This window comes from Hemicordylus capensis, chromosome 4, assembly GCF_027244095.1.
Source record: "Hemicordylus capensis ecotype Gifberg chromosome 4, rHemCap1.1.pri, whole genome shotgun sequence".
Taxonomy (NCBI): Eukaryota; Metazoa; Chordata; class Lepidosauria; order Squamata; family Cordylidae; genus Hemicordylus; species Hemicordylus capensis.
Genome location: NC_069660.1, coordinates 81420292 through 81434455, shown reverse-complemented (window position 1 = coordinate 81434455; position 14164 = coordinate 81420292). Strand labels below are relative to the sequence as shown.

The 14164-nt window shown below is 46.6% G+C and overlaps 1 protein-coding gene across 5 annotated transcripts in view; it reads right to left on the bottom strand.

The window, feature by feature from the left end:
- The window catches only part of TIE1 (tyrosine kinase with immunoglobulin like and EGF like domains 1), an 81266-nt gene that overhangs the window by 23775 nt on the left and 43327 nt on the right, over nucleotides 1–14164 (bottom strand). For 4 of the 5 annotated variants that reach the window (XM_053249148.1, XM_053249150.1, XM_053249151.1 and 1 more), the window contains 4 exons: nucleotides 6437–6721; nucleotides 3110–3220; nucleotides 2424–2579; nucleotides 966–1097 (listed from right to left, as the gene is read on the bottom strand). In XM_053249148.1, the coding sequence (XP_053105123.1) occupies nucleotides 966–1097; nucleotides 2424–2579; nucleotides 3110–3220; nucleotides 6437–6721 (684 nt within the window). Of the gene's footprint in view, nucleotides 1–965; nucleotides 1098–2423; nucleotides 2580–2768; nucleotides 2856–3109; nucleotides 3221–6436; nucleotides 6722–14164 lie in introns of those variants that run through there. The other variant, XM_053249152.1, reaches the window with a different exon arrangement.

Sequence of the window (14164 nt, the reverse complement as noted above, 5' to 3'; positions counted from 1 at the left end):
GGTGTCAGAGTTGCACAACAAATTATTTTACTTAGCTTTGACAACAAGCCTCTCCGCTCAGTTCAAGCCCAAGCCCAGTTTCTTTCCCCCACATGGCTCCCTCCCTCTGCAGAGCTGCAAGCCATGGGACTCCATGATCTTCCAATCATTCCTTGATTGGAAGCCATTCCTTGATTAGAGCCATGCCTACAGAGCACACTCCCTCATCTCAGCCAAGGGGAAGTGGGGAGAAAAGGTGTACTTGATCCAGCAGCTAGAAAGCTAGCAAAAGAAGCATATGCTGGCAGCCATGTCCCTTCTATGCACAAGAAGAACTGGCAGAGGTAGAACAGGCTATGGTAGCCAGTGCTGCTTCCATCTCTAAAGACACATCCACATGAAGGTGCTGAAGGAGTTCAGCACTACATTTTGTATTCTGAACTGTGTGGTACACAAACACAGAAGCACTTGTAATCGGCTGGCTCTCTTTCTAGCAACAGGGTTGTAACCAGGTATTCACATCAGCCCTGCAGTTTGTGAAACTGGACAGTTTGTTCCAAAGCAGGGGAAAGTTTTTCTTTACACAGGAGCTCTTCATATGAATATTGCATGCTTCCCATTCTGTACTACAGTGTTAAATAGATACAGGCTGTGGAAACAAGCCCCAAGGATGAGCTAGTCCTGGTGCATGAAACACACAGGAAGGGGAAGTATGAGCTGGACATACATCATCAGGAGCTGGCCCTGAATAGGGGCCCAACAGGGCGGGGGGGAACAGTAGGGAAGGATGACCAAGCGATGATATAGACCTCATATGATGCTAACTGATAGTCAGAGACTTGGATCCAGCATCCGACTAGGTTCCATTAATGCAGCAGCAAGTGGCAGCCTCAGCCACTCTTTGTGGAAACAAACACATTTATGACTTCAGTTCATGGAGCAGAGGCATCGCTTCCCACCAAATCCAGCTCCATAAGGTGGCTAACCTTTTTCACAGCGGATGCCCATGAAACCTGGTGGGCAGATGCATTCTCCCACAACATGGTGGCAGATGCCTCCATTCAGGCAGTCAGGACAGTCCTTGTCACAGAGAGAACCCCATTTCTTGGCTGCACAACCTGGGGGGGAGGGGGGAGAATGAGAGAGAGAGAGACATGTTGATGTGGAGTTTCCAGTGAGCTTCAGGAAGCAATTATCACAGCAGTCACAAGAGCCTCCATTCAGCTCAGGGCAACTTCAAGGGATGACTTTATATATTAAACAGTTATCACCTCAAAACATACTTTGCAATGGACGCTGTTTCTTTCTACATTCCACTGAGAGTCAACAAGTGAAGAGCTACTGAGTCATGTACACATATACATGAATCAGCTGTATATCACTTTCTGAGGGCCGAACTTGACATTATAGGGGACATGTGCCTTCCACTGGCTTGTATCTCCTCCATACATCCCCCTGGTAATAGAAGACACTCATGAGGTTGATATAGTCACCCTTCGCTAATTGCATTTTCCCCAGTCACAGATTTGAGTATCAGCGACTGGGGAATCGTGAGCGCCCTCGCCACCTGCAACCTGACTATCCATGGTTTGGTGGGTGTTTTGGTTTTTTTTAATGGTGGTATGGGGGATTTCTGGGGCCGGGGGGGTCATTTCTGGGGGTCAGAGAGTCATTCCCGTGAGTCAGGGGGCAATTTTGGGGGTCCATGGGTGATTTTTGGTGGTTTGGGGGTTTGTTTCCAGGGGTCAGGGGGTGATTTTTGGGGGGTCAGGGTGATTCTATCTGTTTTCTACTATATTTTGTGGTCTCTTCTCGACCGTGATTCCCCTAACACCCTGTTTGCCATTGCTTTCAATGGGTCTCCAACCACAAATTTGCCAACTGCGAGGTTTTCTGGGAACGGAACCCTTGCAGTTGGTGAGGGACAACTGTAGTATCACAGTTTGTTGGCTGTTGCTTAAAGGGGACAGGAAAATGATGGTCATGGTGGTATCACCTTTTATTGCTTTTATTAGGTGATAGTAGGGAAATGCATAGAAGACATGTGGGTCAGCAGCCATGCATTCCTGCATAACAACTAGCTAATCCTGACAGACAGGTGTTGGGCAACCAGATTCCATGGAGGACATGGATCATTTATCTTTATCAGAAGATAGTAATAGCAACAGAGGTAGATTTTAGCAGATAGAGATCGTTATGCAAACATATTCCTAACTAAAGCTATAAGAGGAAGAAGTTCACCTAGTGGTTGCATAGACTAACAGCTAAACTAAAACAATCACAACGTAGTTCTCTACTCTAAGGCATTTTTAAGCCTGTAGTGCTCCCGGCAGCACAGTAGAAAAAGCAGCAGCAGCTGAAATCCGCTCCTCTGCACATCTGTTAAAGAGGCAAGGACTTTGTCTTCCTTCGCTTTCAGTGGCCTAAGAGGGGTCTTGCCTCACCTCGCACGATCAGCTTGAAGGAAGCACTGGACAAGGGGCTGTCCCCTATGAATGTGGCACTATAGATCCCTCCATCAGCCACACTCACAGACGGCAGAGCCAGGGTAAACTGGTTCTCCCTCACTTCACCCCGGTCCGTGGTCTGGTAGTAGGTACCTGGCAAAGGAGAAAGAGAAAGGCGGGGAATGCTTGAGAGTTAAAACCCAAACTCTTAATGAGCTTAACCCAAATCCAGACTGAAAATGTGTCTGACATATACAGGGATGAGAGCGTCTAGAGCTTGACCCTGGGAGAGCAGTTAGGGTAGTGGACGAACTAAGACAGTATAAAGCAGAGGTGGCCAACCTGAGGTTCTCCAGCTTTTGCTGGACTACGTCTTCCATCACCCTTATCCACAATAAATTGCAGCTGGGGTTGAAGGGGGTTGTGGCCCAACAACAGCTGGAGAGCTTCAACTTGGCCATCTATGGTATAAGAGAGCCAGCCACATCCAAGCCCAGGAGCAGGGTCATTTGTAGAGAACCAACACTGATGAAGACCAGCAGCTCTGCCAGGGGACTGCAGCTAGGCTTCAGCATCTCCACAGAGAGTGCCAGGCACTGACAATTGTTCCAGGAAAAGTGGGCTGCTGGAGGGTGGTCAGTTCCCACCCAGACTATGAAGCTGGGGCAGGGGGTGCTACTTGCCATTTCTTTTCCACAAAATGTCTGTGTTCTTCTCATGCTTTATCTTGGCAACAAGCTCGGCTGACTGGGAGAGGCTGACAGTCTGTGTCACCTTCTCTGGGACCAGGTTGGCTGCAGAGTCAGACAGAAACAGGGGCTGGGTTAGACAGCAAATGCCTTTCTTCCTTGCTTGTCAGGCAGCCATGCTGTGGATGTTTCAGCTGGGAGGAAACCTCAGATCTCTCATTGCACACAGTGTATCCAGACTGCATTCTCACAATCACAGAGATCCTGATTAAAGAGTTAATTCCCCATGCAATCCTGGCTAAACGGTTGTGGTTAAGCTGCATTTAACCAGGATAGACAGGTTAAATGCAGTTTAACTACAGCTCTTTGACCAGGATTGCCTGGGAAATCTGCATTCTCACAACCAGCTCTGTGGGGCTCAGCAATCCTGGTTAACACTTTAATCAGGATTGCAGTGACTGTGAAAACGTAGCCTCAGATTCAAAACTTTTTCCCCTACTGCACAAGCAGCCATCAGCACATGGCCCACCTCCTGCCCCCAGACCTTTTGTAACCAAGAGAAAGAAAAGAGGAGGTTTTCCAAATGGTGATTTACTGCTGCTTCACAACACTCAGGGTCAGGCCATGCAGAGGCCCAGAATGGGCCGAAGACCACCCAAATAGTGCGATTTGCCACATAATGGAGGCCAGTGGGGGAGGGGGAACCTCCGGAGATCCTCCCATGGCCTTGGGGGTGAGCAAATAAATAAATAAATAAATAAATAAATAAATAATAGGAATCACCATCAGCCAACTACAAAAACAACATTATTTGGAACAGCCTACATTTTGCGGCGATACCTATAACAACAATATTGATAACAAAATTCTGGCATCCCAGGTCCTTGGGAACGACTTGATATCTGGATAAAACAAACCAGTCAATAACATCTGTTTGACTGTGCAAACAAGAAATAATAAATAAATAGATAAATAGATAAATAAATAAATAAAGATTGTGGACCCCCCCCCGAACCAAACCGGGGGTGGGGTTCGAGGGGGTGCAGTACTAAACTGGCCAGTCCAGTTTAGACTCAAACCAAACCAGGCCAGCTGGTTGTGTGCACACCCCTGTTACAGAGCTGTAACCCCACTCCGGGACTACTGCAGACTTCAAAGCCCTATTAGGATCAGGTGGTAGCTCATGAAGCACTACTGCCATTTCCCCCATAATTAGAGGGAACGTCTCTTTGCTCAAGTTAGCCCCTGCTAACAAAGAGACACATTTTAAAAGTGGTGAATCTCTTTATTAATCGGGGGATAGCAACTGGCCCTATCCAACCCCAGCACAGCATCCCTCCAGTGGCTGTTGCTGGTGTCTCTCTTATGTTTCTTTTTAGATTGTGAGCCCTTTGGGAACAGGGATCCATCCTTATGTTTTTTTATTCCTCTGTGTAAACCACTTTGGGACCTTTTGTTTAAAAGCAGTATATAAATATTTGTTGTAGCAGTATTGCCATTGTGGAAAACTGTGCAAGTGCTGCTTGCCCTGGGCTGCAGTATTATGGCTCCATGGTGTTGAGCATCATATGGGCCAGTTTCCCTTGTTCCTTATGTTCATATGTAAAAAGAGGGCCCCTAAATCTGAGTTTGAGGGGGGTAGGAAGAGAACTTCATTATACCATCCTTGGTCCTGTAACAATGAGATAGGAAGCAAACATGGTTAAAGACAGTATTGTTGGGGACCCCCTGACCCCAACATTCAACCCAGAGGTACCAACCCAGAATTATATGGAATTCAGGCCTGTGTCTGATTCCATTTTATTAAGAACTGAATTAATGCCTGAACTCAAGATGAACTGACACCCAGGTCTCATGACTGCCTCTGCTAACTGCTCTGTGAAGGAAGAGGCAATCCAGTATTGTATTGTGAAATGGGTACTCAAAGAAACACAAAGGCCAGGCCTGAGCAATCCAAATGCTAAAATCTAACCCACTATCAGATAATGTCTGGAAGAAGTGAGAAGCTGAGCTCTCACTTCCTCCTGCAAGAAGTCTATGTTAATCCTTGTCAATGATTGCTCTGCTATGACCAAGGGGGATACTCAACTGCTGTCTATAGAAATTCCCCTCTAGGCAGATGCACACAAAGAAAACACCTATAGATTTTAATTCTTATTTTATTAACACCTTTTAACACCTTCTGGGACCAGGCACCAGAAATTTGGGGACAAGAGAAGATGCCCATTTGCAGCTCAGAGATGCAGATTTGCTTTGGGCAAAATAGAATGTCCCCTCCCCTAAATAGGAGCTAACAGAAGATGGGATTCAGATTTCCCTGGACTGAGCTAAAATCCCGAATAATTAAAAGACAATATCCAGAAGGTAACAGCAAATTGTCTCCTTTTTGGGGACCCAGGAAGGATGAGGACATTTTGAATAGACTCTATGGAGATAAAGGGAGAAGCAACTACAAAAATGGAGCAAGCCAAACAGAGAGCAAGCAATCTTGCCTGACAAGCATACTTGCTCAAGAGCCATCCCAGACTTTGCTGCTAAGGCACGGGGCAACAAGCAGGAACTCTGTCCATGGACAGGAACTGTCTGTGACTTCTGCTGTGCAGTGAGAAGTCAAGACTTCTCCAGCCATGGTGCACTCACTCTCTGTCTCACTCGGAGCAAACTGCCTGCTTGACCATCGCTCCCAAGGTCCTGTCTCCAGCTACAGCCTCTCTCCTTCAGCTGAAAGCCCCACCGCTCTCAAGCCTCTGACACTGGTCTTCTCCTTTCTCCTCTTCCCTCTACTAATTCCTGATCTCCCCAAACCATGCCAGTCCTCAACCTTCCTTACCCTCCCCCCCCCACTTTTTCCGCCTATATCTGAATTATATTAGGCTCTAGGAGGATCTAATACATACACATATGATAGTTAGGAACACTGGGTGAATGTTGTTGCTGGCTATAGTTGAAATATTTTTAGTAATACTGATAGATTGTTCTGCTTTCTGCTCAGTTAGATTGATGTTGTTATTCTTTTATACTCAATAAAGCTCATTGAATCATTTAGGATTGCTTTGATGTCCTTTCTACCTTGTGCCCAGACTATACATGGTCACCGTATAAAAGAACTGGTCACTTTGTGACACTGGGGAAGCCAGCCTAATTTCATATGCTAGCTCCTGAGCATATCTAGTATACAAAATCAGGCTTGGTTCACCACAGTATTAACTTCAAATTTACATTCTTCCTACCACACTTGAAACCAGAGGTTATTACATTTAGGTTTCACCACAAACATATCTATCTTTTCAGTATGTCATGCTTTCTCTCTCTTATGCTTACCATTCATGTTGTTGTGCACATACACGACCCTGGTTTGCTCCGTCTGGGTTTGCCCCAAGCAAAACATGATGCCCACCAGGTCTACCCAGGAGAAGCCCCGCATCTGCACCTCATTGCTCCTGTTCTTGTACATCTGAAACTTGGATTTTGGATGGGTCATCACAATTTTATTGTCTCTGTCAATATGGAGGCTCACATTCCGTTCACCTGTTACACATGAGAGGTAGAAGCTAGTGTGTGAAGGACTCATAACGTTGGCCATCAGGGTTATATCCAGAATTGCTCCTGTATCAAAAGAACAAGAAATGAGGGGATCTTATGGACAGGGAAAATGAAAGACATCAACATAATTCACATACATGTCACATCCAAAAACCCTGGTTTTCGTTCTAGAATCTAATATAATCCCTGCTTCATGCCTATAAAAAGGAATGTTTTGTGCTTTTACCTTGAAGTGAGGCAGATCCCTGAGATGAACCTAAAACTCAGCCAGAATCTACTTTGGGCCTAGAACTGAACAACATCTCTGTCTGACTTAAAAACCTCAGTAAAATATACCCTAGCATAGTTAACTACATAGCACATAAGCCCTCTGTTCTGGTATGGTGCTGTGAATTTGTGCTGATTTGGCTACTAATACGGGGCAGATGTAACCACAATAGGGATGCTGAAATGAATATAGGAAATTTGAGATATTTCCATAATACAAAGTCCTGGGGTAATATCTCCATAACACAGTTATTATTTGAAGTAAGATCTTCAGAACATAAAGTCATGAGGTAATATCTCCAGAAAGTCATGTGGTATTGTAGGAGAAAGTCATACAACAGAAGGTTACATGTTAACAGAATGGACACCGTGAACCACAACATCATTCAGACATGGGGTTGGTATAACTGATACTTAGTGACCCACACAATTAGAAAGAGGAAGCACTGAGAGAGTGCAACCATCAGTACTACTTCCACAGATGGCCTGAAGCCATCCTCATTGGGGGAGGGGGGCTGTTCATCCAAACGACTGCTCTACACCATTCCAAATACTGGTTTAAACTAGTATTCTGAGTGTGTGTAGAGCAGTCATTCAGATGAACAACCTCCCCCACATGATAAAGGGACATCCCAAGAGGACATTGGGAGGTCAATGGAAGATGTCCCAACTGGTGTACTCTTGGCATGTACCATTTCTAATTGCATGGCCCATTGAAGTATAATTTTTTCTGGCCCATTATGTTGCACAGTTTACTGTACACAAGTACATGTTTTTGTGTGATTATATGCCTTCATTTAACTATTATGGATATTTATATAATGCTTTTCAGCAAACGTGTCCAAAGCAGTTTACATAGAAAAATAAATGATAAATGAATAAGGTGGTCCTTTGACCCCAAAGGGCTCACAGTCTAAAAAGAAACATAAGATAGACACCAGCAACAGTCACTGGAGGGATGCTGTGCTGTGGTTGGATAGGGCCAGTTGCTTTCTGCCTCCTATAAAAGAGAAGCACCATTTTAAAACTGGCCCAGGAGCGTAGCTTGGGGAGGGTGTGCTCGTGTTCACCCCTCTGCCCGGTGGTCCTGGGCAGCCACACCCCCAGCCATATGTGCCAGCCACACCCCTGGATGTGGCATCACACACAGGGTGGCCAGCACTTAGAAGACCCTGCACAGCCCTCTGGAGCTCATTTACCATCAAGCTTCATTGATGGCTTTGTGTTTCCTTCTTTCTCTGCCTTGTTCAGAACAAGAGAGAGAACAAAGAAAACACGCAGCCAGAGTTTTGGTGCTGGCTGGGAAATGAGCTCCGTAGAGCTGTGTGGGCCTTTCTGGATGCTGGCCACACACCTGCATCCAAACACCTGCATCTGTCATGCATAGAGGGTGTGGCCAGCACCCGGAAGGGCACTGCACGGCCTTCTGAAGCTCATTTCTCAGCTGGCAATGAAGTGTCATCGGCATGTATCCGTTGTTCTCTCCCTTGCTCTGAGCAAGGAAGAGAACGAAGAAAACACATAACCAACAATGAAGCCAGCAGGGAATGAGGCTGGCCGGAGCTCGGGAGGCGGGAGGGGGAGAGATGAGCCAAGCGGCTCCCAGTTGCTGACTGGCTTGTGTTCTTTGACACATGCCCACCCAATTATAGCTCTGTTTCTGTACAGGTCCCGTCAGAAGCATAGTACAGATAGTAAATGTACTATTATATGTGCATTGAACATGTGTACCTAAAGCTATGGTATAAAGGAAATATTAAGGGGAATGAGTATATGTCAAGTCCCAGGAAGCTGCAGACAAGACACCTTCTGGACACCTGCCCCAGGCTCACACTCCAAATTTGATGCTTTCTAATAACAGATGGCTTTATACTTATATTTAGTGTATTATAGTGATGGTTTTAACCTACCCTGAATACTCACTCCGCTGGAATACGCTGGAATAATTTAATAATGCTGTGTTTTATTGTATTGTTTTTATTGCTGACAATATGATATCATGGGAGTTTTATTCTGTAGGGCAACTAATAGACTGAATAAATAAAATTATAATTAAGACTGACATAACGAACAAAGTGCTGATGCTCCAGTACTGGTTCTGCGGACAATATCAATTAATTCAGCAATGGCACTTGTGGAGACGATGGGGAGGATAACAACTTCCCCTTCCCCAGAAGATCTCTGGGTCATTTGAAAATATGCCCCTGGGGCTGTATGACCCTCAGGGGCATATTTTCAGGTGACACAGATAACTTCCAGGGGAAGAAGAAGCGATTGAAATTCTCCCCCACCCCAGTGCCAATGCTGCATTTGTCTGGAACTTGTCTGCAGCACTGGTGCATCTCATGGAGATGCTTTATTAGTTAGAATGTTGGCCAGTTACAGCAATGAGAGCCTCAGTTCCCCATCTGTAAAATGGTACTATATAGGGCCATCCCTAAATGGTTGTTCTGAAAACAGACACAAGAATTACTGGTTTGTATAAATTATTCAGAATAATCATTTGCGTGTGTGTGTGTGTGTGTGTGTGTGTGTGTGTGTGTGTGTGTGATGGAGTCCCTCTGAATAATCTCACAATCCAATCTTTTGCCCAGGCTTGTCTCAGTTTATTTGTTTAATCCTCCCAGCGACTGGACAACAGAGATCCTGAAAGATCTTTCTTGAGCTCTGTAAAACAATCCAGTGAACAAAAAAGGGGAAATCCATAACAAAGGCATCCATAGCCAACTGTTTCTATAAATTAATTCTCAACCTTTCAAAACTCAAGCTACACATTAGGACATTAGGCAAGAGAACTGAAATGGAATCAGTCTCTCTCTCTCTCTCTCTCTCTCTCTCTCTCTCTCTCTCTCTCTCTCTCTCTCACACACACACACACACACACACCTGCCAATTTGCTCATGGCAGCAGCACTAGGAAATGTGTCTTCTTCCTTCCTTCCCTCCTTCCTTCCTTCCTTCCTTCGATAAGCTGCCCATTGCTACAAGCCCCAAGCAGATAGGATAAAAGAAGTTCTGCCAATAAAACACAATGAGGCTATTCACACGAGCAGCCCTACCCAGGCTTGGGCTGCTCGGGTGAAGCGCCAGGATCAAGGCCGATCCTGGCGTTGCCTCTCCCGGTAGCCTGAGTTTTTAACCTGGGTGTTTACATGGGTTAAAGGGCGCAAGTCAGATCCAAGATGGTGTGAATGTTCAGGCTGCCAGACTCATGGGAAAATCCCCCAATGCACCGTGTTGCTTGCTCCTGTGGTACACTTTGGGATTCCTAGAGGCTGGGACTCATTTTCCCGGCCTCCAGTGATCCATGTTGCTAGGAGCAGTGCGGATTGTATGGGCACATGACAGTGTGCTAATGAGGAGATCAACGATCATCTGGGAAGCAGGTAGCTTCATCCCTGCCTTCCACCGCCTGCCTGCCCACCTTCTCCACCCCTACTATGGTCATATGAATGACCTTAATATAAAACCATACAAGTTGGGTTTTTTTAAAAGCCAGGATTCCAATAGCAATAAAAATATCGAAACCAGACCATCAGAGAGCCAACAAATTTTAATCCCAGACTCAGTCCAAGATCTTCTTTATCACCAAAAACCTGGATGAAGAGCAAGTTCTTTAGATAACAGCAGAATATCAGGAGAGCTACGAGGGTACAAACATCTCCGGGGAGGGCATTTCATAATTAGGGTTGCCTACTCTCCAGGAGTTTTCAGGAATATCCATGAGACTATTGAAAGCAATCCTGGAATAATTATAACCATCATCATTAGCTTAATATTGTGAAAAATAATAGGGGGCAGGGGGAAATCTCCAGGAAGCTTTTCACACTGTGCTTTTACCACTAATCTCTGAAGGGAATGTGTGCATTTGCACACTGGCCAGATTTACCCTGAAGTCCATGTGAGATCTTTGGGAGCACACAGAATTCAGACTTTCCCTTCTGATTTATGTCTGGGTTTTAAAATTCCTGTATTTTAGTGAGCTTTCTGGATAAACCAGGAGCGGTCACCCCCTGCCGCTCGATTGTTCGCTCAAAGCTGCTTCCAGTCTGGTTGGAAATAAAGAAATAAAGATCAGCCCAGTGAGGCATTCCTTCACTGCACCAACATGTGAGCTCTGGCACTGGCGCTACAAGGCAGGCAAGCTGACAGGCCAGCTGCTGTGGCCACAAGCCCCTCTCCACCTCCCTCCAGCCTGGCCAGCAGCTTTTCAGGCAAAGGAGGAAGCCAGGAAAGAACTTTTGCCCAAGAAGTCGGGCTAAACAAAGTCCCCAGTTCTTCTGCTGAATGGATCTCTCTTTTCCCCCCATCACCCCGCCCCACAGGAATCTGACATCAAATGCCGCAATTCTTATTCGAAGTGGTTTCACTTATTGGATAAGCCAAGAGCTGAAAGCCATGTGTGAAAAAGCTCCAGGAATAGCTTCAGTCAGAACTGGCAATTCTACACATTATTGGGGCAACCACCAAGAAGGCCCTGTTCCGTGTGCATAACAGTCAAACTGAAGCTGGCTTTGGCACACAGCATGCCCTCACCCACCTCTCCAGATGACTTTGGACAGTGGGTGGATTCTAGGGATGTGCACAAGTCTGTTTGGCGGTTCCTTTTTCAAGTACAAAACAGGCTCAAACACCTGCTCGATGGGCAGGGAGGGGTACTTTTAAGATGCAAGTAAGGAGCTCTTTACCTGCTCACCCCACACCCCACCCACGCTGGCACTCATTTTAGAAATAGCCACACAGGGCTGCAGCACTGCTTCCTGTAGCCCCACGCGGTGTCATCACGCACATGGTCATGGTGCACGGGAAGGGGTACCTGCATCTTAAAGGCACCCCTTCCCGCCCCACAAGGGAATGCACTAATAGCTCATGCTCATCCCTAGTGGATTTAGCTGGGAGCTGGCGGTTTTTCAGATATCTAGGAACCAAGCTGGTTGGGGCTTTAAAGGTCAAGCCAACACTTTGAATTGGACATGAAGGCACGCCAGCAGCCAGTGCAAATCTTTTAGGATTCTGATATTATATGATCATCGCATGTGATTCCCAATTGTAGTCTGTCTAGCTGCTGCATTAGGCTACACTGAACGCTCTTCAAGGCCAACAGTACCTCCAAGCTATGCTCCTCTTCTTTCAGAGGAAGTGCTGCTCCATCCAGGGCAGACTGAACTTTCACACCCTAATTAGGAAGCTTCCTTATACTGAGTCAGATCATTGGTTCACCTAGCTCAGTAATATCCAGGGATGTAGTCACAAATTCAGAAGTGCAGTTCCGCTCCATGACAGGCCCCATAGCCACACCCACCCTGACACCTACACCCCATGGCCACACCCATCCCAATGGCCACTCCCCCCTCACTTAGATAGATGCAATAATTTGTCCTGTTACAAGAAGTCAAGGATCACATAGACCCTAGGGAATGTATTAGAATGAATGACTGGTTCCTTCCAAATGGCCATAGGAAAGCAGGGAATTTCCGAATGGCCATTGGCCATTTGGAAATTCAATGCATTCTATGGCAATTTGGAAGGAACCAGTGCATTTCAGTGGGCATTCCCTGTCATTTGTTTAAGGATGTCCTGACAGCAGTCCACCATAAGATTTGCATGCTGATAGTCCCAGGTTCAATCCTTGGCAGCATCTCCAGGTAGGGCTGGAAAAGTCTACTGCCTGGAACCAAGATGGGCCACTACCAGTCAATGTAGCCAATACTAAGCTAGCTGGACCAAGGGTCTGACTCAGTATAAGGCAGCTTCCTATGTTCCTAAGACAGGAAGCATGGTAATATAAACGGTTGGAAGGATCATATTTTTCTGTGTAGAAGGTCAAGGGCTTTGTGTCCCTGCTGCGGCCCTGGAGGAAAAAAAGTACTACCACTGTGTCCCTGCCTGTCCTTGTAGCACTACACCATGGGTACTCTCTGCATTGACTGGCTGTGACTTCTAGTGTTTCATGCAGAGATCTTTTCCTGCCCTATCGGGGGATGCCAGGGACTGAACCTGGGACCTTTGCATTCAAAGCATGTGCTGTACCACTGAGCTATGGCCCCATCAGTTAGCTGATTAACTTTCTTACTAACCAACCTCACCTCTTTCTTGTCTGGATTAAGGCTCAGCTCACTGGTCCCCATCCAGCTCATTACTCTCTTCAGCTCCAGGTTCAGGATATTCACATTGACATAGTGGCCGCATTCAGACGTAATGGCTAACCACAGTTAAACCTGACTGAGGTTGTAACTCTGTAATGCCTGAACGGGTGAAACTGAGATTATGGCCCAAAAGCTAACTCCAGTTTGCCTCACCAAACTCAAGTTGGAACCTTTGGTTATCTCTAAGGTTTGCCACCAGCAATTGTGGTCTTGCCACCAAGGCATTACATCTGACTCCTAGTGCAGCTATAACCACGGTTTCATTCCTATTCCAAACTCCAATAATAGAGATGGCAGTGCAGACGCACCCAAGGGTGTGGCTGCTGGGTCTTGGAGAACAAGCTTTGCCCACAACATCCTCCCCTACCTTCCCAATTCTGCCTGGCAATGGGGACGTGTACAGGCAACTTTAAAGAGACAGCCCTCTTTCCACTCCCAGCTGCAGACCGCTGCCAGGGGGGGAGATGTTTCCTCAGGACATGACTGGGTTGTTGATTTTTATGGGGGCAGTGCACAGTGGGGAGGCACTGGCGACTGAGTCTGCACAGCTCTCACCGCATGATCCAAACAGGCGGCAGTGTGTTCTTAAGCACAAATGGAATGGGCCCAGTGACCTGTAGACGGAGGCCATCCTGGGCCATCCTTGGCTTGTCTGTACCCCAAGTCCACTTGCTTTCGGGGAACAAAAGATGCATCTGTCAATGGTGCCCACTTCTGTGCTTGCCCTTATCTACTGCTCTGCAACCGGCACTGTTTCTGATGCACGCCAGCACACTATTGTTGAATGTTTCAAGTAGCAAACTCTTGCTCGGCCCTTGAGGCCGCAAGTACCCAATGTCCCTGCATTTGGCCCTATGCCCCTATGTGGGGACTGCCTGCACACCCACACCCACACATGTCCAGCCATGCATGAGTGTGCGCAGGTAGGTCGCCCCAACAGCACACACCCATCCCTATCCAATGTTGCGTGAACATTGCTGTTTGGTTGCCCACAACCTTGATTTCGGAGTTGCAGCCCTGCAGAGCCAAACAATGGAATCTCAGCCCCCTTCTCCCTCTGGCCCTTCAACGTCTGCTGGTGCCAGCACAATGGG